We start from the raw sequence: 25,580 nt of genomic DNA on the forward strand, positions 1-25,580 counted from the left end.
TCACTGGGACCACCCACTGTTACTGTACAAGTGTTGAATGTCCGCCGAGCACTAACTAAAACAATGGTAGAAAAATTCAACATTCCAACTTATTCCAGCATTTCCACAGACCTGGCTTTTTGTTACAAGATGGAGAATTCATACTTGATGAAATTGTCAAGGTTATTTTGTATCTGCATCAGGCAAGGAATAAGTCAAACAAAAATAACATTGTTGCTTTTCACATCCATTGGTGAGCACTAAAAACTACAAGTCTTGTGGTCTTGGTAAATTACCAAAATTGTTAAAAGACTAGACATACACAAATTCCAAAATGGTAATTCCTGTCTTTCCAGCTGGATTTACCTCAATTTTTAATATGTTTCCATGAATCAAACTTGTTGACTGTTGCAGCTAATGACCGCCATCTCTTAATAATCTGCATACATTTTAGAACTGCTTGAGGGCGCACTGCTTGCGATAGTAGCGTTAAATCTCGGTCTGCTCTTGAGTTGTCCTGCTTTGGTCTGTCCTTCCTTAGCTGCTAAATTTGGTGATCTGAAATATGCAGAGAGAAAATTGATTTCACAAATGCTCTGTTGGGAATCCTTTCAACGATAATAGTGTAATATAGGATTACTCTGACATTACTTTCCACACAGTGGTTGTTTATAACTTCATACTTGCTTCATTGGAGACATTAAATATATTAGGTAAAACACATAACATTTAGACTATTTGAAAAGAGAAACAAGGGGACCCTTTTTTGTCATGCCTGAAGATGTCCGTTGTGCGAAATCTCTCTCCCCTTCTTCCCCCCCCCCCCCACCCTCCATCACCTCCAAATGTTCGCTTTCAAAGCACTCAATGAAACAGACACTTCAACTTTTATGTCTCAGAGACTATATGAAAAGAAAGTGTTTCTAAGTTAGATTGATTGTATAGCATTTTCATCTAAATAATAAATTGAAACTGCTGCATTAGAAACAGGTTCAACACAGTTTTTGCCAATACTTTTTCTACATACTTCAAGGAAAACTTCAAGGTGCCTTTAAACATCCAATTTAGTTTCAGCCAATCACAGGTCACACATTGCAATCTCAACAGCCGTGAAATAGAATTGGAACGTACGTGATACAGAGGAATAAAGCCACCAGAATTTTTAGGGGCTCAACAGAACCTAGTTTTTACCTTTCCATATAACAAGTAGTAAAGGAGGCAGGCAGTAGCAAAATGAAAGGAGAGCAAGGACTAGAAATATCTCCTTCATTTTTTTCTCTCTTTTTTTCTTTTCAAGGGCAGAATCCCTCAGTAACTTGACAGAGTTTTGTATGGGGTAGTGAACCCTTTTGTGCTTGCCTCCTTTAATAACCCAAGTTAACCATATTGAGCCTTACACTGATTTTACAGCAGCATATATAAACTCTGTCATCTTCAGCAAGTTAACAAACCTACAACTTGAACAAGTACGGTCATAACGTTCGTCCATTCTAATTGTAATTATCATCCCAGCTAGACAAGGAATGACCTTACTGGAGGCTAGCTCTTTATCAAATCCCACACCGGACCAAGAATGCCACAATGATACTCACTGCAGTAACATGTCAATGGTGTTCTGTGTAGCTTTTGACTTCCTATGACCAGCTCCATACAGGTTACACTGTATTCCATGACACTATAGGGGAAAACACAAAGTTAATGTAAGTAGTTACATTTCATCGCTATGGAAACCATTCTACCTTTCAACAAATTCACTCCAGACACTAGAGGAGATGTACGGACGTGCTATGCAAATATCTGTAAGAGATTTTCGACAAGACAGTTGCAATAATTTGGTAATCAGTTGCCACAATTACTAGTTAACTAGAGAGAGTGGTTACGGAAACCAGCATGTCAATGGCCATTGGTTTGTTATCATGGACTTTAACATGAAAGTATGCTCGTCAGTATGTAATATCAAAACTACAAAATTACTTCAATATCATGAAAATAGTGTGTTGCTATAACTTTATGACTATACTGAGTTATGTTTTATTTTGATCTTTTGCCTTTTTAGTATTGTGCACATCAAACACAGACTTTTAGACGCAAACTCAATGTTGATATGTTGTAGAACATTGGCAAACACTACTAACAGTCAGCTGTATATCTACACCATGAATTCACAACTGGTGTTATAAACATCTGAAGGCTCATCAATTCAAGTGGCTGGACTACTAAGCCTAACAAACATACCATAACATCAGTTTTTCAGCTGTAACGCTAAGCCCAGCCTTGCATTTATATTCTCAAAATAACTAGTATGAGAAAAATACTGCTTAACGTCATCCTTCAACATTCAGCTAGTGAAATCTTTGTCAGGGTTTTCTACTTCCCAAAAGATTCACTCGAGTTAAGATTTATAATGTCTTCTGTAAATGTTGACAGTTGTCCTACCCAGAAAGGTGCAAGTGGTTAGTTGGTTATTCACTGATATTTAATCATAACAAGAGCGAACATCCATCTTGGAATTTTGTTTTGAAGCATAGACCAGATTCATCTCTTATGACAGTGTGATGGGTGAATATTTAATTCATTGATGTTTGTTATGAAAAGCATTAAGGAACTTCTCAATGATTTACACATAAATATTATATTTATCGCAATATATCAGTGATTCAGATTCTGCTCATATTTATTCGATAGGTGGGAGAGGTGATGGTACAAAAGCTACGTTACGGCTCCAAGAGAGATTAACAATGACAGCTTGTGATTGGTTAGCTGTAACATATGCGCCAGAAAGTCTAAAACTGGTCAGCTGTGGTAGAATTTGCACAGAATTTTTTTATTGTCTGCAACCCTCTGTATATTTTGGCTCACAGGAAAAATTTAAGGTCCTGTTTTGTTTTTACAAGTTACGATTTTGTGGAATAATCTGATTTTCTCTTGTGTGTGTGTGTGTGTGAATTTGAGTTTTCCCATTTATGCATGTAAATCTTTTAAAAATGAATACAAATGAATACAATACAAACAAAGTCTGATAACAGGTGATTGCATACTTCCCATACCACCTTACACAGGTCTGCTGTAACATATATCCTCAAAGTAGGGTAATCAGAAGCGAGCAAACAATATTAAAGAGTGCCCTCAGTCAGAATATTTACCTTTTTAAAGTTTTTCAAAGCTTTTTCCAGATATCCTTGTGACAATTGAATCGATCCGAATAACTTGTAAGAATCTCCAACTTCTTCGCTCCAGTCTCCAAAGGTTTCAATCTTTGCCGCAATCAATGTCTTAAGAGCTGTCACTGCTTCCTGTTTGAAGTCGAGAGAGCATTTACCAAATTTACAGAGAAATTATTACAGAGAAAGTATTTATGGTATCAAGCATTGTCCTGATGTTTATCAAGAATTTCATTATTAATGGTCACAATCTGTGCTTGTTAACCACTGAAGGTACTACTGCAAACCATCTGATTCAACTCTCTTATAAATTTAACCAAGTTCTCTGGAGCAGTATACCCAAAGAGGATAATCATCTGCTACCTGCCCCACCCCCCCCCCCCCGGCCCATCCCTTCCATTCCACATTTAGACTTGTGAGTTTAGACACCAAAGATTTGAGTTAGTTTGCAACACACCAAATGATATTATACCAAGGTATATAGTGCAACTGGGGAGTTGAGCAAGTACAAGGGTTTGCTAGAATACTTTATATAAAGAGAAGAGAATCTTAAGGAAGTTTCATCTCTTTTTAAACACTTTTTAAATTATCAGTGAAGTTCATTTCACTCACAGTGTATCAAATGTTTTAAATATTATTTATTGATTTAATACTTAAAGCTATTTCAAAATTTGACTACTTAATGGACTATGCAGAGAGGAAATCTTCATTTCAGTTAACAAACCAGTGATCAACCATGGAAACCCTCAGTTAATCCACCATGGATACCTCAGTTAATCCACCCTGGATACCTCAGTTAATCCACCATGGATACCTCAGTTAATCCACCATGGAAACCCTCAGTTAATCCACCATGGAAACCCACAGTTAATCTACCATGGATACCTCGCTTAATCCACCATGGATACCTCAGTTAATCCACCATGGATACCTCAGTTAATCCACCATGGATGCATCAGTTAATCGACCATAGATACCTCGGTTAATCCACCATGGATACCTCGGTTCCTGCAACAACCTTAGATGCTGGTAATAAGCAATGAGAGAGAAACATTCCCCATCTTGATTGGATAATATCAAGACACTTACATCACTTCTATCCATCCGAAGCATCAGTTTACATAAATCCTCTTGAACAGCCAATGTCTTTGGATGGTGAGGACCATGAAGGACTTGAAGGATGCCCAAACTCTCTGCAAGGTACTGCTCGGCAGCAGCTGGAGAACAGGAATATAACAAAGAGGTCATTGTCTTTTAGAGAAAACAAAGGGCAGAATAATCTTCATGAGGTAGAGTTACCAGAGGACACATTATCGTGGCCTGGGGAGGGGGTCTTATTTGAAGCGTTCCCCCCCCCCCCTTTTCCTCTGCTGGGAAAATGACTCTTTAGGGTACCTACATGGAAATGGTAACACATCTGAAGTTAAGAAGAAGTAATATGCATTATTCAGATCGAACTATTGGCAAGTTCCATGTTCGTGCTAAATTTGGAATAGCTAGATAGCCAAATCATTGTCAAGAAAGTTCTTCCTACTGTATTCATTCAAAACGTAACAATTAAAAATAATGTAATAATTAATAATAATGTAATAATTAATGAGAGGGACTCTATAGCCCAAAGACTTACTTTCAGCTTCGGCTGTAGCAGATTCAGAATAAGCTAAGGCCAGTTTGTGAGCTGTATCTGCAACCTCTTCACTCTGTCCACTGTATCTGGAAAATATAAAAATTAAAAAAAAACATCAGCACACAGAGAATCATTTATATGTTATTATAGCTTACTGCTGTCACAAATATGTAACATATTAGTAATTTACTACAACAGTTCATGCTGTCACATAGAAACAGTATCATGCATATTCTGCCTTGTTCCATAGGTTGCAGTCAGACACATGACATGATAATGATCCAATATAAAAATCATTACATTTGTCCTTTCCAAGTTTACATGCACAAGCTGTAAACTTGCAGTGAAAGGGATTTTACAAACATCTCTGACACCCAAACATAAACAATTCTTGTCAGAAACAATCCTTTGTGTTACTAGCTCAATCTAACGAAAAGAGAACATATGTTTGTGCTGATACCTCGTTATAATGGTGCAATGAAGAACCTTGTCACCCTCCTGACTAGAACACAATTAACCCTTTTGAACTGGAGATCTAGCGATGCTTGATAGTAATGTGAGACAGAGTAAACAATTCCAAATTAATTTTAAAGGAACTTACTTGTCAACTGCAATAGTATGGGCTTGTAAGAATGACTCCACAGCTTGGTCGTGGTTGGCATGTTTGCCTTTGCTTTGTTCGAGGTGAAGGATCATGTTAAAGAAACATTTGTTATTTCATGCAGAAAAGAAAATTAACAGACATACTTGGTATGTTTGTATCCAACTTTCTTTTTCTCAAAGAAAAGATAAATCTATTGACATGACTCAAAAGAGTAAAGAATTATCATATACATAGATAAAACGAACATTTTGGTAGTTTCATTTCATGTTCAATCTGAATCCAACTCAAAAGAGCTTTTGTGGTACAAAGTTAGGAATTTTTTCCATATTTTCAAACTCTTGAAAGGTGCAGTCGATTTTGCAGACCAAAACAGACATGGAACGGACATTACCTTCACTAAATATCTTCTATTTAGTGACATCACTTATCACATGCATAAATGCATACCCCTGAATCTCTGTTAGATCACTTTGAAGAAGAAACATGCAGTTTGTCACACTGTACATCAAAGCCCCCACAGCAGTATTTCCCAAACTGTTTTCTCTGGTGACCCACATTTTCACCATGTTCCAGAGTTACAACCCAAACTTCCAGTGGTTCTAGTATTTCTGAATATAGAGTGCTATTACCTTGCAAATTGATAAAACAACTGTTTCAGAGATAGTGTTTCAATAAAAGATAGACATTATTCACAACAAAATGTTTCAACATCTGAGGATTAACTATCACCAAATGTTTTACTATGTGCATATATGAGAAAGACTCAAACTGCTATAACCATCAAACTGATTATTTATTGTAGGTTATGACCTAACAAAAGTTGTCTTTTGACCCAGTTTAGGTCAACCCCCCAACCCCCACCCCAACCCCAGATACCTTGTTATCTTTAGCTGGACCTGAGATGTCCGTAGCTGTATGGTTTGTACACTGTGCTGTGGGTATTGACCGCAGCTGTATGTACTGACTGTACACTAGTGACTAATTACCAACAGTAGCAAGCTGTGTGTGTATTTTATGGGATCAATGGTGGTGTCTAACACTTCTGTTACACCTCTTTCGAAACTAGGTCAGATTACCGGCATTAGACGTTTCTTTTTGCGCGAGTGTTCACACCCTTTAATGACTTCCATGGAGGATGACACATAACATGACACCACAGTGAGAGAAACGACCAATAAAGGATATCTTGCCCATATCTTGATAGATTGGTATCAACTGTAGACTTCCCTTGCCGTGATGATCTTCCACCAGCCTCATAGCTTTTTCGTAGTAGTTTTGACCCAGCGCATGCTTGTTCTGATTGGCATATAACCTGTTTATTAAGAACATTGTTAGCAACATAATCGGTACATAAAACCATATAAAATAAAATTTTAAGAAAAAAAATTATAAGATTTAAGAAATCAATGACAGGTTCTTGCTGAAAAAAAAGTCAATCCCCTCTCCCTCCCCACCCCCCACCCCCAAAACCGCCCTGCCACTCCTAGACATAGATAATATTAGTTTCTCATTACAAAGGAATTCATTCTCTCAAAGCATGAAGTTTTTGTTTGTTTTGTAACAACAGTTCTAATCTACAGTGTCTCTTTTGATATTAGATAAAACAAAGATCTATGCCTGCTCCAAGAATTACAGAGAGATACTAATGGCAGACAATATAACACTAATCTTAATGAGATAAAATATTCCACTGTTAGGTGACATCTCAATATCAAGTCCCAGATGTATTTATTTTGGTGGGGGAGGGGGAGTGGGGAGAGGGGACATTCTCTCTTCAAATAAATACACATTAAATGAACCATTTGTGATTGTCTTTTATGACAGAGCAAAGACATGACCAAACAACCCCCCCCTGCCCCTTCCCCTCATGTCCCCTATTAAAAGAGGATTAAATGCAGAATCAACCAAACTGACCATATCCCCTCCAAAATTTCATAGTTTTCGTATAATAATCTTGCTTTACAAATCTACAGATCTCACCGATATCACTTACTTTGCCATGGCAACGGTTATCTTGATGTGCATGTCTTTGGCGCTGTTCCTCTGTTCTCGACTGCTAGCTTTCCCTCTCTCCCCAGTGATTTTCTCAGCTTTAGCAAAGTTCTGTTCAGCTTCTGGATATGTACGCCCCCAAAGGTTAAGAAAATCAATCAAACTACCGTATCTTGGGGTTCATTATCAGCTCAGCAAAGTTTAATTTTTAACCATTTACTTTTCTGGGGGAGGGGGAGGAGTGAGGGGTAGGTATTACTGTAAAATGCCCTCTCAAACAACCATTGGTTCTGCCAAAGGTGGTCACAAAGGGCACAATCCCCCCAAAAAATTAGCAGGAAAAAGAATGCCAAAAGAAGTTGTAATTGTGAAGCAGTACTAAAAAACATATCAGACTGCAAAATTTGGTATAATCTTGGAGCAATGATAATATGATACATGATCATATTTACTTGAGTTAGTCAGTATTGAATTTCATATTGTCTTTCTCAATAGTCTGTTATGAATGTTACAATGACTTTCAAAGTATTTGAAATATTTTAATGTTGTTAATATTCTTTTGTTAAGTTTCCATTTGATACAAGTTTTCATTTTCCTACTAAAATCTCTCACATGGTTTCATTAAGTTCACAAAGAGAAGTTTTGAGTAACAGCTGTGGCTTCTGATCAGGAACTGCCTTTGAGAGAACATAAAATACACTTGGGGATCGCCAACAGTGTGTGCAATGACACAATGTAAACATAATTGTACTTATAAGGTCTTACTGTTGAGTTCCAGATAGATAGCACGTCTGAACGGAAAAAAACTGAGAACTCCAATGAAATCTTGCGTAGTTACTCCTTTACTAGTTTTGGTCATCTCAATGGATATGTTATCATATTGTTTATTGATTATTACAATTATATTCCCTTCAAACTCACTGACATAATGGAGGTGACTTGATTCCCATACCGACATATACTCATTTTGGAAGATGAAAAAGCAAAGGATATTTCTTGAGCATGGTATAGGCCCTTCCAAAGACATAATACATCATTTGTAACGTTGAATACAGTTGTTCCTTGACCTGTTGCGATTCTGTAGTGTGGAGCCCACCGAGTAGGAGAGTACGAGCAATCTCGGCATGTTGGACAGCTTGCTGAGCTAGACCTACAAAAAACAAAGTCAAGGAAAATATCATTTATCTCTGCATGTTGGACGGCTTGCTGAGCTAGACCTACCAAAACCAAGTCGAGGGAAAATGTCATTTAGCCTTGTGATGTGATGTGATGGGAGTGTTAGCTCAGTGGTTAACGCCGGTGCCTTCCAATCATAAGGTCCCCACTTCAAGTCACGCCAAGATTAATGTATGTCGTCCAGTTACAGAGTTGTTGACAATTAACAATTGATAAACATGGATGTTAAATATGAATCTAAGAGACTGACTTCGGTCAGCTTGCGGCTTTGATGAGCCAATGAGGCTTCTTCGCGAGTTCCTGCTTGCAGGAGGTTCTAAAATATATACATACATACATGTTGCATCATTTGTAATATTTAAAGAATTGTGATAGTAATCTTTTTACCATAACATAGTCAAAATAGTCCAATTCTATACATGTATGTAAAAAAGACGGCTACAGCACTTTGCTATGCCATGCTGAATAAGTCATCCGCAGAAAGGCTACTTTATTGTTAAATAAACTGACCTATTTCACAACATATTCCATAGTTTAGTATCAGGCTGAGTATATGGATCAACAAATCAACAAAATATAACACTTTTCGACTTCAGAATCAGTAGTTTATCATACTATGGAGTAAGTTTGCTTCTGACAATTTCAGTTCAAAGTTTCAATTTCACACTGAATATTAGAACTGACTTGCCTGCAAATCATCAACCTGTGGTACATGAAAGATGTAGTTTAATAGTAGAATAGGCAACTAATGAGGTCACCAACCTATAAATAGATCCATGGTGCTGATTTGTTATGCTATGCTTAAAGAACCCTGCAGTAACTTTTCAATGACTTTGTCTTCCTACTAAAACCAGGGATATACTCAGGTCTAACATCTATGGTAGGGAAGGGCGGCTAGGCTAGTAAAGACTCATTTCGATACTTAATGCACATCACTATAAGGTGATAAGACTGCAAGTTTGACCAAAAAACCATTCCAGCAGGATAAAATTTAACCAATTTATTTTACCAGAAATGAAATCATGTCCATTTTTAAAACCTGTAATTGACTGGTGGTTCATTGACACTCACCTCTCAACGTTAGATACGCATAAGCGAGGTTAACGTGACTGGAAGCCAGCATCCAGTGTCCATCTCCATAAACAAGACGACTGAGGGCGGTACATCTCATGTATTCCTTCATTGCATCTTCGGGCTATATTGACAAGGTTAATTCCAAAAGTAATGTAAAGTAATAACATACAATAACGATAACCAATAGAGAGAGGTAGTTGTACCTGAACGAATCGCAGCGCATGACAGTTGGATCTTGGATTTCCAGCATTCATGAAACCAGAAAGCCAAGAGGTTTAGTGATTCCTTGTCAAGTTTTACAGTCTATGAGTTCACTTGATGCAAATTGTGCACACAGTTTTACACTGAATAAATAGGCTCCACATACCAAGTGTGAAATACATCTAAGTTTGTGCTATCCTGTTTACAAGGCTTTCAGACTTTGACCTCTATTTTACTGTACATCGCACGACCTTTGACCTACACAGCAAAAAGTAAGGATCTTCTACTTCATCCAGTGCATCCAAATCTCAAGTATGAAGTTCATCCAAGATTTACATTTGGAGTTATCATTCTTACAAGGTTTTTAGATTTTGACCTCTGCTGATATATTGATCTTTGACCTCTGCAGGAAAAACATTCTTTTACTCAATAAGGTGCCTCCACCTACCATATAAATATGAAGTTCACCCACCATATAGTTTGTGACTTATTGTTTTTAAAACCCAAGGCAATACACATACACACACAGACATACACAAACAGACCCACACGGCCACACCATCAATTTTTTGAGTCTTCCAAAGGACATTTTATTTACATTTCTTTGTGACATTCATCACATACTAGAGCTTAACAATTTAAGATTGTGCCCCATTAAGATAAATCACACATGCTGTAAAATAGCATGTGTATTCCACAGAAAATACTACTGAAGAGAAAGGTAAAATGCAAATACCATCATACCTGAACTTAGTTACACAAATGTATCTCAATATCGTCAAATTAAAGTAATTACCTTATTCTTTGTTTCAAGATATTTTGCTCTTGCCTCTGCTCTTTCCAGTAACCTGTCAGGCGGAGTCAAATCGATAACTGTTCCGTCCTTCAGACGAACTTTTTTACTCTTGGACCGTTTCTTTGAACCTCGGGGTGAGACTGTGTCCGACCGCTCCGAGCGTCTATCTTCTGATCTAAACCCAAATGACACATTGGATTATGTAGTTCAAAATGAATAGATATTTCCATAAAGTTTCTCTCGGGAGATATGACAGAAACAAAGATTCAAACTTCACGGTAAAGCACATCAGAAGGACCAAGAACAAATGTCCTGGCATGTATTCCAAAAGTTTCAGTTTTCATAAACGGAAACCACCGGGAAAGTGTTTGCACAAACAAATTATGAAGAGCACTAGTCATACCAGTTCTGTTGCTGCAATCTTAAGAAAAGAAAAAAACACTAGAGTGCAACAGGAATCTCATATTTTGTAAATTGGATCTGTTTTGGACATAATTATTTTAGATTTAACAACAAATTGTAACATATACATAAAGTTATGTTACCAGTGATTAACATTGTAAACATTTTGTTTTGAAACAGATAAGCATAAAGCCTTTTTTTTTCCCCATGTTTTCTTTGCTAAGTTCCCCTTTTGTCATATTTTTCTTCGGGGGAGGGGGAGTTTGGGAGAGGAGGCTTTATTTTTTTTCAATGATTAACTAGGAAACTAAATTAAAATCAGGTAGAGCCAGTAATCAGTTATGACTAACAACCATACATATATAAACACTCTGCATCTGGTGAAAGATCTACTGCATTAATTTTACCACAAACGGTGCGGTTCTACAAAGGAAAATTTCTTACGCTTCGCTAGATTCATCTGAAGAAGCAGTTTCTCTGGTCCCAGAAGGAATATCTACAACTTTCATTTCGCCTACTTTCCTGATTTTTACTGCATCCCATGCCTCCTCAACATCTGAAGGATCAGAAACTTCACTGGAAACGGATAGACTATCCGAGCTCATGTTGCTTTGAAACACCTGAAGCAAAAGAAAATTTTCAGTAAAATTAATCAACACATAGACACTACCAGCCCCTAAACATAAAAAAAAAAATTACTCTCAAATCTCTCCAAATCATTATTGGCCAAAAACTTGGCACATATTATGATTCACTGGACACAGTCCAACTGACAACCCCTATTAATTATGAATATTAGTATTCATTGTATATTGTAAAAGTTAAATTTAACTTTTACAAGCAGGAAAATTTATGCAAAAGGCAAGTTCCAAATCTTTTAGATCTGTGATCTGTGTTTAGTTCTGTGATCTGTGATCTAAAAAGTGTTAGAAACATGGTGGGAGAAGATTATGGACCAGAGTCAATTGTGCAAGACTGTCCCAAAAGACTTCTAACCCTCGGCTCTCTGTTTTGCCATGATATCTTCCCTTTAATATCTGTTCCTTCCTACAATAATTTATAATGTTACTTTCTTGCCATTCATCTTCCAAAATAGACGTCATCACAATTCACATCCCTTCACCCCAGTGTAGCCTATTTCATACAAAGCAGCTTCAGGTATTACATCCACTCTGCAAAAAACAACGTGTGTACTTGATCTTTTAAGGCCTGAACTTTATGACTGAAGCACACGGCTCAATGTTGCTACGTTTTCATCTACAAAAGGTAGCACAATAGCTAAAAGTGGAGACAGATGATACTTCCTAGATAAATAGCGTAGAAATTTGCAAAATATCCTAAAAATGAGTCTCAAATTAAGCACTGTGCAAACTGATCTCACTCACACATTCACAGGTATACACTCAATTAGGGTTATGCATGCAAGTCCTTAGCCTGAAAAAAATCATTATCACTGCTGGTTTTCATAATTACCTAGGCTAGGCCTTCTTCAATTTCATTGTGTACTTTGTGTCGATATGGTCAGAAATCTTCCTATCACTAAACTGTGTGCATAAAAACTTACCAATATCACACAGGTCTTACTTAGAATATTGCGACAGGCTATAGTTGCTGGATAGGTATTGGAAACCACAAATTGACATCACCAAAAAATAATGATGCTTAATGCCAATTGGAATGCCTATGGTGGGCCAGAAATTCAACATGATCTCTGATTTTCGTCTGAAAGTGGTAATCTTAACACTGGTAGAAGAAAGGTTTCTACTACAAAACTTCTGACCGTAGGTAAGCACTAGGATTGACAGGCTCTGAATAATGCAACAAATGCATGACAAATTCATTGTGTAATTTATTTAGAAATATTGCATCTTGAGACTTAAAGTTGCCAAGGAATATCAAATTAGGTCTTTTCCTAGCCCTAAAGGTACTTCAATATCCTTAAACTGATATTTTTGCTATTAATGTAAATTACAACAAAATCACAACGTGTTTAATTTCATCAGCTGTGTGGCGAGTGCATTTGGCCAAAGGTGCATGCACAAATATAGCCATATTGAATGATGGTGCTCCTTAACAGAATAAAGAGCTCCCATTATTGGCTACATTCTGAGTGGAACACATTAGGCTAGGCCTATATCATCTATTTCCATTCATTTTGTCAAATATTACTTGTGTTTGAATATGAAGAACCATTCATCATTTCAGTGACAAGATATCATGTGGTAAGTTGTTTAAGGCCTTTGGACTACCAATGCAATCAGCAGCTGTTCCTATGTTGGAAAACTGTTAAAAGTATCGGAGTAGCTGCAGAATACCCCGCTGGATCCGAGATAGGGATGCACCGGATATCCGGTCCGGCCGGACTATCCGGCCGGATAGTGAGCAATTATCCGGTTCCGGCCGGATATTTTTCAAAATCCGGCCGGATCTTTTTTAAAATCTGGCCTGAATTATTCCTTAAAAAGGTGTTGGTATTAACTTAAATCAATGTAAACTATTTCTAAAATTAATAAAAACATTCAAAGTAGGGAAAAATTAGGTGTAACATGTTTAATTTAATTTTCTCAATGGTCTGACCCACTGTTTCTAAAGATCCAATTAAATTATCTTTTTATTCAGTTTAAAGTATGAGATTTGTGAAATGTAGCTTCCCGCTTTAAAACAAACTTCATAGGTAGTATTCAGTATTTTTCCAGCAAACAAATTTACATACTGTATCAAGCTTGTCAACAATTATATTGTAGTTATTTTATTAAAGAATGTAGATTACACCACTTCAAGTCATATTTAATCTCATAAATGGGGTCTTAATTTCACCTTCTTTATAATATGCGTATACCTCACCTAAGATTTGCTCCTTGTTTCATACTTCTACTTCTTATTAATGATTTTCTTTTGTGTAATGAAAAAATCCGGCTCTGACCGGATTTTATCCGGCCGGATTTCATGTACTATCCGGCAAAATCCGGTTCCGGCCGGATCCAAAAATATGGATCCGCTGCATCCCTAATCCGAGATTGTGGTTTTGACGGAGATGAACAACGTCCAACGCAGTCTTATATTGTGCTTTAGTAGATGGCGACATTCTTTATAGTAAAGTATACACGTTTCCGTAAATAAGTAAGCGCCATCTATCACTTATCCACTTTTACCTCATAGCCTGTAGCATCTATTTTGGTTAAGTTTCAATAACGCGGGGTATTCGACAGCTATGCCAAAGTATCACTTCAGTTCTTGTTTTAGCGGTAGGCGTAAAGATAAGTATTTTTCTTCCTGATTAACTGAGGTTTTAACAGAAACAGATATTGATGGTTCGTATTCTTGCGTTACATAGCCTATCTGCTACTGTAGTTTATATCGAGTATTTAGGCCTAGTAAACCAAATTAGGCTTAGGGTAGTTTAGGTCACACTTTACAGAGTAGGCTAGTTCTTTTCTTTGTATCAACTGTCATGGACAGAGTTTGGGGCTTCAATTGCATTCCATTTCACAAGCTTTGTAACTCGAATCGAACACAACTTTGTGAGCGCCTTTGAGCTAATTAAACCGGTTGTGTCGTGTTTGCATCGTTTTGAGCTGAGACCTAAACTCATAAGTTCTTTACCAATACCATACGGCCTACTCCTTAGTAAATAGTAGCCTACTGTACCTTAGGTTAGGCCTACTGTAGGCATACTGTATGTTGAGCACCAAGCCGATGCTGTAATGTAAAACAAGTGGTTGCCTTTCGTTTGTAACCACAAATTTAGACTACAAAGAAGATAGAATGGCGATTAACGATAAGTCCTAAAATCACATTAACGTCAGTAACACACAAATACATTCGGTTTTAAAGCATTACCTAGTACTCTCTTGGGCAAAATTTTCCAAAACCGAAGTTAATTCTTTTCAGCAACGCATTTGTTTACCGTTGCCTTGCTGAAGTTAGTTAGGTATCTTGAAGAATCCTGTGGAACGCCAAGAAAGTAGCTTTTCATCTGCAAATTACCTGCAAATGATAGATTAATTAACCAACCGATGGTATTTGATACACAGCCAGTGAGAAATTAGCGATTGCTTCATTTATAATGCAAGACGTAGATCGTTATACAACATTGGTAAAAGGGGACATAGCGCCTGCTTATTGTAGGACCGTTTCAGTGTTATTAAAATTATTAAATTTCGATGGTTTATTTGGAACTAAGTGTCTTCGGAAACTAATACATAAAGATCATTCGTTTGCGCTAACTGTCCAGACACCGGAAAAGTCAATAAGTTCGTCCAGGCCATCTTCTGTCTCAGTCACATAAGGAAAACTTTTTACCGAAGGAAAACGTCGGTAAGAAATCTTTACATAGGTAGAAATTGACACTGTGAATGCGGGATTATCGACGGCTCATTTAGCAGAACACTAAACACTGGGCACGCTCTGTTAGCTCGGAATCCCATGAATGACGTCACATCTACAGAATGTGCCTCGCCTCAGGTACCAGGTACGTACCAAACTCCACGTTTTATCGCAGACCACCATGTCACTTACTTCAAGTGAAAGTGCAGTGATTATACTCCCCAGTACCGTGACATTAGAAATAATTATACAGAACGGAGTTGAAGTAGCAGTTGGCCGAATTCAAATAGCTATTTTGCAGGTAATACCCCCATCACCAAGGGCGGCGGAACCGGGGGGGCACAGGGGGCACGTGCCCCCCACTTTTCCTCAGGTTAAAAATGTGCCCTTTTTCTACATAAAAATTGAGGTGTCTCAAGTTAGCAAGAGGCCAGGGAACCAGAATGAACACTCGGGAAGGGCCGTTCCCGGCCATCTGAGGGGTTTGTAAAACCAAAAATTTTCTTGTACGCTCCGCGCCAACTGATGGTGGCGCTCCGCTCAGATAGTCATGCACACAACTTTGCAAATCCTGGCTACGCCCATGACTTTTAATGAATTTCTGTGGGTCAAACTCAAGCTATTTCGAATGGAAAAAATTTGTTAAGATATTAACAAGAAATAAACTCTAATTCGGAAGATTCCTACATTAGCAACTAGCATGATTTCACCTCATTTTGTCTCAAAAGAAAACTTGTTCCTTGTTTCCCACTTTGCACATTGGATATTGCAGTGCTAGTATGCATATTTTCCTAGAGGGGGGGGGGGGGCGTTGATGGAGTGATGTGTATACGCAAATAAGATAATACAATAAGAGTTATAAAGGGTATACTAAATATAAGGCTGCATCGGTCCAATCGAATTTCTGCAAAGTGCCCTTTGATGTCGGTGCCCCCCCAGATGAAAAGTGCTTCCGCCGCCCTTGCCCATCACTGCCGACGCTAGTACAGCACGAAATGTTAGGCCTCGATGTTGACGTCATGCGTGGGATTCCCGGGCTTACAGGGCGTGCCAAAGGAGGCAATATGGTTGTCCCATTCCCTGGTAAGGAAACAAATAAGCCATGTGGGCGTCATTGTCTTGTATGATAATTGCTCACTTAAGTTATTGCAATGTGAAATCCTTTTTAAAAATTATTTATTTATTTATTAATTATTTCTCAAATTGTAGATGTTATAATTATTGTCTTACCATTCCCTTTTACACTTATCAAATAGGCCAGTAAAGGTTGTACACCCCTACAAATAATTGGAATAGTCAAAAGTGACCACCGATATAAGCACATTCTTCTGGTCTTAATGTTGTAGATTAAGAGAAGAAGTATACTTTTTGGATATAGTTTTGCTGCGATTCTTTTACTGAAATAGAAGGGGGTAACATGTCCTCTTCCGTACCAGGCTTTCTGAATGTCGCGGTAAGATAAACGCTCCTCGCACACAACATATATAGAAACCAGCGGCTGTGCAAGAAACTGACGTATTATAGAAGAGGATATTTGATTGGTGTCTTTTTGACGGAGCTGAATGTAGTCCAATCATATCATGTGTAGTATCTGTTCCCACTTCTCGGCATTTTGGCTAAGATCATGTGTAGTCAAGGGCGGCGGAACCGGGGGGGGGGGGCACAGGGGGCACATGCCCCCCCCCCCACTTTTCCTCAGGTTAAAAATGTGCCTTTTTCTACATAAAAATTGAGGTGTCTCAAATTAGCAATTAGAGGCCAGGGAACCAGAATGAACACTCGGTAAGGGCCGTTTCCGGCCATCTGAGGGGTTTGTAAAACCAAAATTTTTCTTGTACGCTCCGCGCCAACCGATGGTGGCGCTCCACTCAGATAGTCGTGCATACAACTTTGCAAATCCTGGCTACGCCCCTGACTTTTAATGAATTTCTGTGGGTCAAACTCAAAGCTATTTCGAATGGAAAAAATAGTTAAGATATTAACAAGAAATAATCTCTAATTCGGAAGATTCCTACATTAGCAACTAGCATGATTTCACCTCATTTTGTCTCAAAAGAAAACTTGTTCCTTGTTTCCCAATTTGCACATTGGATATTGCAGGGCTATATGCATATTTTCCTAGAGGGGGGGGGGGGGGCGTTGATGGAGTGATGTGTATACGCAAAGAAGATAATACAATACGAGTTATAAAGGGTACTAAATATAAGGCTGTATCAGTCCAATCGAATTTCTGCAAAGTGCCCTTTGATGTCGGTGCCCCCCCCCCCAGATTAAAAGTGCTTCCGCCGCCCTTGTGTGTAGTATCTGTTCCCTTTCGAGGGGAATGGTGATGCACATCCGACGATGATCACACAGTCTCAGTCCCGATGCAAGGGGACTGGAGTTGAGAGAGGATCAGTCTGAGTCGGTAGTTTGGTTTTCTTGCCAAGGTTCTCCTGGGAGACTTTCTTTAAAAAAAGTATCATATCAAATAAGACACGTATCAAGAGCAGACAGTGTCTTCTTTGATACATCGATTAAACTAAAGAATTACTTCATAGGGTTCCCGAGATCATGCTTCTTGCAAGAAGATTGAGTGGTTCGCTCAGACTCCACTGCAATTTATTTAACTATTCGGTCGATGTTTCGCCATGTAGACGGGGCCACGGGGGAGAACATAGCTTTCCATTAAATTGTATCCAATGATGCAGATGGACACAAAGTAACCTCTTCGTAACTATAGAGGTGAGAACGATGGGATGGGGTGTCAGTTTAACAAAATAAAACATTGACACAAGTTGAGGCCTTGCGTAATGTAAACTGCGTACTTCCAATATTTTGTGCAACATCCAGAGCCGTATATCTTTACATACGGCTCTGGCAACATCCAGAGCCGTATATTTATCTTTAGCGCCATCTATTTTCTAACTTTGGTAATCTGAGCTATATACAGCAAGGCTCTATAGCAAAGCCAAATAGAGATATATATTTGGCTCTACCGTAAACTATGAAGTAGCGTGCTCGAAATGTGATTTTTCAAACTTCCATGGTGTTCTGAAAAGGTGATTACTAAATAGAAATCAGCATTTACCAAGTCTTAGTCAATAAACTTGAAAACAGCTTCTATTTTGGCGTTTTTTATTCCGTCAAATTTGCCAAAAGTAGACTACTTAGTTTTTAATAATTGGTGGACTTAAGACGTCCTCCCAGATTCAGACACTAGATGGAATTTAAGAGCAGACAAAGTTTGACTTATTACATTTTATTCCTAACATGTGCGTCGTCTATGGGCTCACTTTTTCATATATGCAGTATTATTCACGTGAAATATCAAATCTGAAAACGTACAAAAATCGTCTTTTTCTCTATTATAATTTAACATGCAGAAATCATGACTTTATAGGCCTATTCGAACAAATGAAATGGATTGTTATAGGAATTATCAGTATCGAATAAATCGAAATCGTATCCATATTGCCAAATACGCGGTGTGTTATCAGTGGCGGTACAAGTTAAGGTACGAATTATGAAGCGGAATACAGTGACGAACACAATTTATTGGTAAGTGGAAAGTACCCGGGAAAACATTAAATTCATAGGACGCTCACTTTTCATTGATTTGTGTGATTTAACATCGTTTTATTGCGATTTCTTCTTACGTGTCCTCACCTTCCCCCCCCCCCCTTCCCCCTCCACATGCACTTGTTTTCAGTTATCCAACTGCTTCATCTATCTCGGTTCGAAGTTATGTCCATTTTTCACTGGAAACGCCTCCACGCCTCCTCCAACTTCTCACCCCCCTCTCTAGTCCTTAGTTCCTATGCTCCTCCTCATTTCTTGGTCATTTTTCTTCGTTGCAACCAATGAAGTAAATGACATATGCAATCTAAAGGTAAGCAACAAATATATGGATTCAAGATTCCGAATCGCATTCAGCCTATATCTACTTATGTTGTATATACATGATACACCCCCTGTATAACAGAGTCGTGCGCAGTTTCCAAAGCGGGCATTCCTATGCTGACCTCAATATAGTCATGCATGTGCATTGATTAAAAGTCTCAACTTATTCTTTGAAGAATCCTGAAGCTGCGAGACCCATTCTCTTCCTCTCATGTTACAAATATAATGGCCCGTGCAAAACAGTGTATTATAAAACAAACAACTTGGCTATAATATCTTCGCCAAAAAATATTGCATTTTTGTAAATTAGTGACAATCAAACATCGAATTATGAAATCGCTAGTATATACCTGGCAATCTTCAAAAGATTAATTTTGTTGTCTTAGAGCATGGATATAATACACAATTACGTGACAATGAGCACGAACAGCGCGAGAAAATAGTGCACAATTCTCAGACTCATATTTACACACACACGTACACACACACACGCGAGCATATACTGTAGTCAGGTTTGATCTAATGCGAACCACTATATACGACGCTAAAATATGACTGTTTGAAAAATTGAAGTTCCAGAAATAGACATCTTTGCATTATTGTTAGTCTACTAATAATGTGGGAAAATGTTGAAATAAATATAGAATTATGTATAGATTTATAGCCTATGTGAGGAAGTTGATATTTTTTGTCGACATATGATATGTGTATATGAATATTGTTTTCAAATTAACGAACGCGCCATGCATTCATAGATAATTAATTGAAATGAAACCCTTTCTTATATTGGCAAAAAGCTAAATTATCGCAATGTGATGAGTATAATGACGGAACTTGAATGGAGAAATAAACTTATTTTTTATTTATAAACACTCTTTGACAGTTTTCTTAGTGTGTGACGTCGGAGGGTGACCAAGCATGATTCAGACATGTTATAATGCGATACCGAGGGTTGGGGGGGGGGGGGGGTGAGGGGGAATCTAGCAGAAGAATTTTTCTTACTACGGTGGCGCAATGGGATCCTGAAAATTTCGATTGTTTTATGTCCAAAATGGCGGAGGAGACGGGGAAGACTGAATGTCATTTTTGCCTTTGTTCGTTTCACGTTATAACGTCTCGATGATGTAATAAGGTATATCGGGTATGTACGGTGTTCCACATATAGGACTAAATAATACATATCTTACCCGATATGGGTTTTACTGGCCGCAAAGAGCGACCTCACTTGTCTACGATATTTAACTTATAATTGTCATGGTCTTGTATCCTTAGTTCAGAAAAACATCCAATGTTCCACTCAATATGATAGGAATAAAATTATTCTAAGGTTCCTTGATTACCCAAAGAATGATACAATAATACTCTCACACGATGTAGCAATTGCCTGTTGTCATTATATATACGCAATACATAATTTCATTATGTTGATTTGTCTCTATATTTCACAACAACTGGAACTATCGGAATTCTACCCCTATATATCTGAACATCCAACGTGAGGTTCTAATATCATTGACAAATAAAAATGCAATATATTCCCGGCTACTACTTTAATAACCTAGATATAAATGGAAGTTCATTCTTCCATAAGGTTAAGGCGATAACAATAAACTAGATCTATATTAAGTTTCCCTCCAGGGCGATTTACTTACTGATCCTCATAGTATTTACACTATTGGTCACGTGATTCAATCCCTCTCGATGCAATTTACTTACCTATAAAAGGGAACCAAAATTGGTTTGAACAGAGAAAGGTATATGGGAAGTATTTGTAAGGGCTCAGGTTAATTTTAAGTTTTTATATATAACGTGATATATAGTGATAAAATTTGATTGGAACTATATACGTGTGTAAAATGACCTTACCCTATATATTTAATCAATTGGTTTTAGGAGTTTCGTCATGTTCGGGAACAAATGTTTGAGGTTGTTTTAGTAATTCCAGTTATAAACTATACGGTAACAAAAGTTATGTAAAAGTATTACGTATTGACGATCTCATACGTGCAATAGTCGAGGTAATTTAGAACGGAATAATGAGCCATTTTAATTGTAAAGAGATCTGAAAAGTAAATAGAACTTTTTGCAGTTTTGGCCGTCATTAAGATGTACTCCCATCGAGTATTACACTCACAAGATGGATACATTATTGATCAGCCTAATTTATTTCCCGGCTATATTGTTAATCGAAGATTTAATTATGTTAACAAATCATTAATTGGGATGATATACATATAGTATATCAATTTCGCCTTGCAGGCATTTACTCGTTCCTATCACAATTACTTGATTACACAAATGCGAGGGAAAAAAAGCTATGTATGGAAATTCAAACATTTTTTATGTGAAAAACTATGACCATATTCATGCTATGATCACGTTCATCGTAAATTGGATTTAAGAACTTCTAGAACTTACAAATCAAGATCAGGTAAAGGTTCATATAATCTAGTAATCAATTGAGGATTGGGAGGGGTGGGACGAGTGGGGTGGGTGGAGATTGGAGGTGGTGCTTGACAGAATTTGTGCAAGACGATAAAGTGTACCGTACGTATACGCCTGCTTCACCTTAACACTGCACTGGTCACATTTTGAAGAGTATTAACGCAGTGGCGTGCGCACAGGAGAAGGGGTGGGACAAGGCCCACCTCCCCCCACATGCTGGTACCCCCCCCCCCTCCATCGTCAGTCGAGGAAACGATTCAGTCAGGATTTTTTCAAAATTCAAAAGTATTTGTTTGTATAACCGCCCCCCCCCCCTCACCATTCATGACAATACCTTCACATCCCCACCCTTCATACCTCCCCGTCCTTTGAAATCTTGTGCACGACAATGCTATATTACGGGAAAGTGTCACCAAGAATAATTAGGGAAACCTGATGAATTTACAAGCGTCGAGTTACTTGTCACATTACATTCATTTATATACAAATAACAATTTGCATGTACACCCGCTTATGTATACTCGTCCGTGTGGATTGATAGTATGGCTAACACATATGTGACAATGACTTCTACTGAGTTAGAATTTACGATTTGTTTGTCTCACAGTTTAGGTATAAATTGACGGGGAATTACAGACCTAATATAAGAATAATAGCCTAATATACGTGAAGATAATGGGTTAGGTAACATAAACAGTGGTGTAGGCTATACTGAGATAGTCAAACAGAAGGTACCGTTGTATTCGTAGGCTCCGTACATGACGAGCCACCACTGCGCCCTCACAATCCTCCTCGTTCATCCATTGCGGAACAGGTCTTGACCTAGCTTTATCCAGTATCGAGAGACTATATGACCCGTTGAGAGGCTGCTTTGGCGATGTTCTCTTTTTCGATGACAAACAATGCTACATAATGAAAGGAAGCTGGCGCCGAGACATTAAACATTGTCTGAAGGCATTACGTCTAAGTTAATAATCTTTAGACCCATGTGACCTGCCAAATCTCAAAATACGTTGCTTTTTTTCCAAACTTGATTTACTGACATACTATATTAAAAAAGTGTCCATATTAGGATCCTGCTTATGAGCATCTCTCTATGAATATTTCTTCAAACCTTCACTGCTGTGTAAGGTCATTATTCTATCTGAAAAAACCCCCTATATACTCCAGAACTTTTCATTAATGTTAAATACTACCGCAAATTGGCGGCAAAATGACTACCAAATTGACCCATTCTCTAGAGGGACCAGGGTGAGTTGGCCTCTACCACAATTTCGTCTGACGAATAGGCAACCCGTTTCCAATTATTGTTTTTAGTTGCGACTAGTGCTGATTTCTAACAAGGCCATGTGATGTTGCAATCCTTTTGTAGTGAAAATACGTGTCGGGAACGTTTGTTTAAAAGATGGCAAATATTACCACATAACCAAGGAAGTTGTAGAACCCCCTTGATATAACAATTTTTTTCCGCTATAAAGGGTTTGTTCAAGGGTTAATTGCGATAGGTCGTGTTGTGATCAAAAGGTATACCCTGATGGAGACCTTTCCAACAATGGCTCTATTGTCGTTAGCAGCTGAGTAACTCTTTTGTTATGTTGATGAGTCTCACACACAGCCTTTCGCTGCTGTATCGTCTGATCTCAGCTTTATAACGGTTCGCGGTCTGTATATCGTGTACAGCCTGTATCACGTTATTTGCTTTACGTAACACACAGTGTTAACAGTGGATCTTTTTTTCTGTAGAAAACGTTCTCTACGATTACAGTAGCAATGGCTGGCTGGATTTTGACTGTTGTTACCATAATAGCTACTTTTTCTCTCGGTGCAAGTGAAGGTAAGAATAATGTTATACATGTAGAGAAATATTGATTCGTTTGTGAATGTGAAACTATTGGTTCCAAATAGTACTTAGGTATCGTTGCGTTCAAGTTACTTGTTAATGTAGGATGAGCTTTAAACGAGAAAGGCACTTGGCTACCTGTTGTCATTAGGTTTCAGTTAGAGTGTAACACTTCTGCAATATAATTAATTGTGTTGACTTTTGTAAAAATTAGTAAATATTTCGTAGGCCTACATATAGGTCACTTCATTGTTTACTTCGACAGCATAAACTTGTCTAACAAAATGATTTGTTAAATCGGTATTGTTAATCTGACGGTTTTTACGAATTCGAAAGTGAGCTGTTGATTACTATCTGGGCTATCGAAAGAAACTTTCAGGCCTAGGCCTAGCCTAATGCCTAAGTGTAAATAGTAGCATGAGTTGTTTTTGCATTAACTGAGTTGTTACTGTTAATGACTTACGCAGTAAGATACTGTAGGGATTTTGTTGGTTCTGAGTAACACTACTCTCGTCTAAATTCGTGTTTGTGACATGGTTACAGTATGACTACAGTAGTTTTCACTGGCTGCAGTGCCAAAGTTACTGTAAATTATGCAGGAACAGGTTAGATTTTTAAAGTTTAAGCAGGTGCTTCATTAACTTGAAGCTTCCATTCTTATGGTTTATATACTGTAGGCTATATTGCCAACTAGGGCATAGTCCTCTTGTCTTGGCTGATTAGCCTACTGTAGGCACATTTCAGATGAATTGCTGTAAAGACATCATTTCCACAAAGGCCTAAAGGCACATGTACCATTAACACTTAACATTCACTGACTCCTGTTTGAACCATAACACACAACTCTTAAAAGAGGTGTTGGAGGATACTTCAGATGGAGGAGTGGGAGGGGGTAGGGATGGTGGAAGGCAGGGGATGCATGTTATTGACTGGCCTTATGAGGTCATGAAATGGGAAGCTTGGTGGGATTTAAGGAGGTGAAGCCCCAAGAATCTGTGCATGTTGAGATAATTCTAACTTTTCTCATTGCAATTTTCAAGCACAGAAATTCATCTCAGAAATGGAATTTGTTAATCTTTCAGTGAATTATAGGGATGGGGGGGGGGGGTTGGTAAAGACCCCATCTCCTATCTCACTCTTCTACTTCCCTGCTCAGTTGGCATTCACCAACCACCTGTTGAAACTTGGTGTCTGTAAGTAACATCACCAATTTATACAGATTCTGAATCAAGTAAAGTTCCATCAACCAAACTATGTAGGCCTATGGCCATTGCAATTGATTTCAGTCATGGTTATAACAGTAATCATACTGTGTACTAACAACAGTCTAGACTACTACCATCAGATGACAATATTTATAAGGAGGGTCATAGCAAGTACTAAACTAACAACCAAATTCTACTACTCGGTAGGAATTATCTAATATAGAGACAGTCACTTTTCAATGGAGTAGACAATATTATGGCAGTCATTTTCATGCGTTACAGGCTGCAAGAATGATAATAATCCTGATACAATTGATGCATACCATTCAAACTTCTTTTTTGGATGGTTGATCTGGCTTAAATGTCATCAGTATTGTCCCAAATATGGTACAAAAGTCAAGTGAAGTTCATTCATGTTCAAACTCCCAAGATTCAATTACATACTATCTTCAAAATATGTCCTTAAGTCTGTAAGTTGGAGTTTTAAGATGTATCATTACTTTGACAGTGTGCATTGGGCTGCCCTTTATTAACTTCCATGGCAAGCATTTACTTTGGGACTTTGCCATCTGTCACTCTGCAAATATGTTTGTCATTTTGAAATTTACTGTGCAAAGTTAGTCACTATTTGCATTCAAGTTTTACAAAATAATTGGAAATATGGTTGACATGAAGTCCCTGCATTTTGTTCTTAAAATAAATATACTGTAACACTTGAAAATTTGAACTTTACAGCATTTTCTGGGTATAGTACTATATGTGCATGTAGTGTGTAGTTGTCTATTATATAATTGCAATCAGCCTGTTCAAGGTTAACACTTTATTCAAATTTGGATAATTCACACTAGTACAGTACTGTATTTATAGTAC

General features: G+C 37.8%; 2 protein-coding genes across 3 annotated transcripts in view; one reads left to right on the plus strand and one right to left on the minus strand.

Annotated features, from left to right (window-relative positions):
* Positions 1–308: 308 nt before the first annotated feature.
* Positions 309–15,009, minus strand: LOC139966383 (tetratricopeptide repeat protein 23-like). Its single transcript, XM_071969322.1, has 13 exons — positions 14,853–15,009; positions 11,457–11,632; positions 10,611–10,785; positions 9,611–9,734; positions 8,351–8,513; positions 7,365–7,487; positions 6,557–6,683; positions 5,369–5,451; positions 4,768–4,853; positions 4,230–4,357; positions 3,123–3,272; positions 1,572–1,654; positions 309–537 (listed from the first exon to the last, which is right to left on the minus strand). Exons 2-13 carry the CDS (start codon positions 11,615–11,617, stop codon positions 411–413), a joined length of 1,530 nt encoding a protein of 509 aa, XP_071825423.1. The 5' UTR covers positions 11,618–11,632; positions 14,853–15,009; the 3' UTR covers positions 309–410.
* An 8,257-nt stretch (positions 15,010–23,266) lies between these two features.
* The window catches only part of LOC139966384 (contactin-associated protein-like 2), a 78,798-nt gene continuing 76,484 nt past the window's right edge, over positions 23,267–25,580 (plus strand). The window contains exon 1 of one of the 2 annotated variants that reach the window (XM_071969323.1): positions 23,267–23,499. In XM_071969323.1, the coding sequence (XP_071825424.1) occupies positions 23,436–23,499 (64 nt within the window). In that variant the 5' untranslated portion in view covers positions 23,267–23,435. The remainder of the gene's footprint in view (positions 23,500–25,580) is intronic. The other variant, XM_071969324.1, reaches the window with a different exon arrangement.

This window comes from Apostichopus japonicus, chromosome 4, assembly GCF_037975245.1.
Source record: "Apostichopus japonicus isolate 1M-3 chromosome 4, ASM3797524v1, whole genome shotgun sequence".
Lineage (NCBI taxonomy): Eukaryota > Metazoa > Echinodermata > Holothuroidea > Aspidochirotida > Stichopodidae > Apostichopus > Apostichopus japonicus.

Excerpts from the sequence above, each read along its gene's own strand:
- LOC139966383 (XM_071969322.1), bottom strand. The coding sequence starts at position 11,617 with ATGAGCTCGGATAGTCTATCCGTTTCCAGTGAAGTTTCTGATCCTTCA. Across the intron at positions 5,452-6,556 it reads TCTATCAAGATATGGGCAAG|CTCGAACAAAGCAAAGGCAA; the intron begins ATATCCTTTATT and ends ATGATCCTTCAC. Across the intron at positions 3,273-4,229 it reads TTCGGATGGATAGAAGTGAT|GAAGCAGTGACAGCTCTTAA; the intron begins GTAAGTGTCTTG and ends GACTTCAAACAG.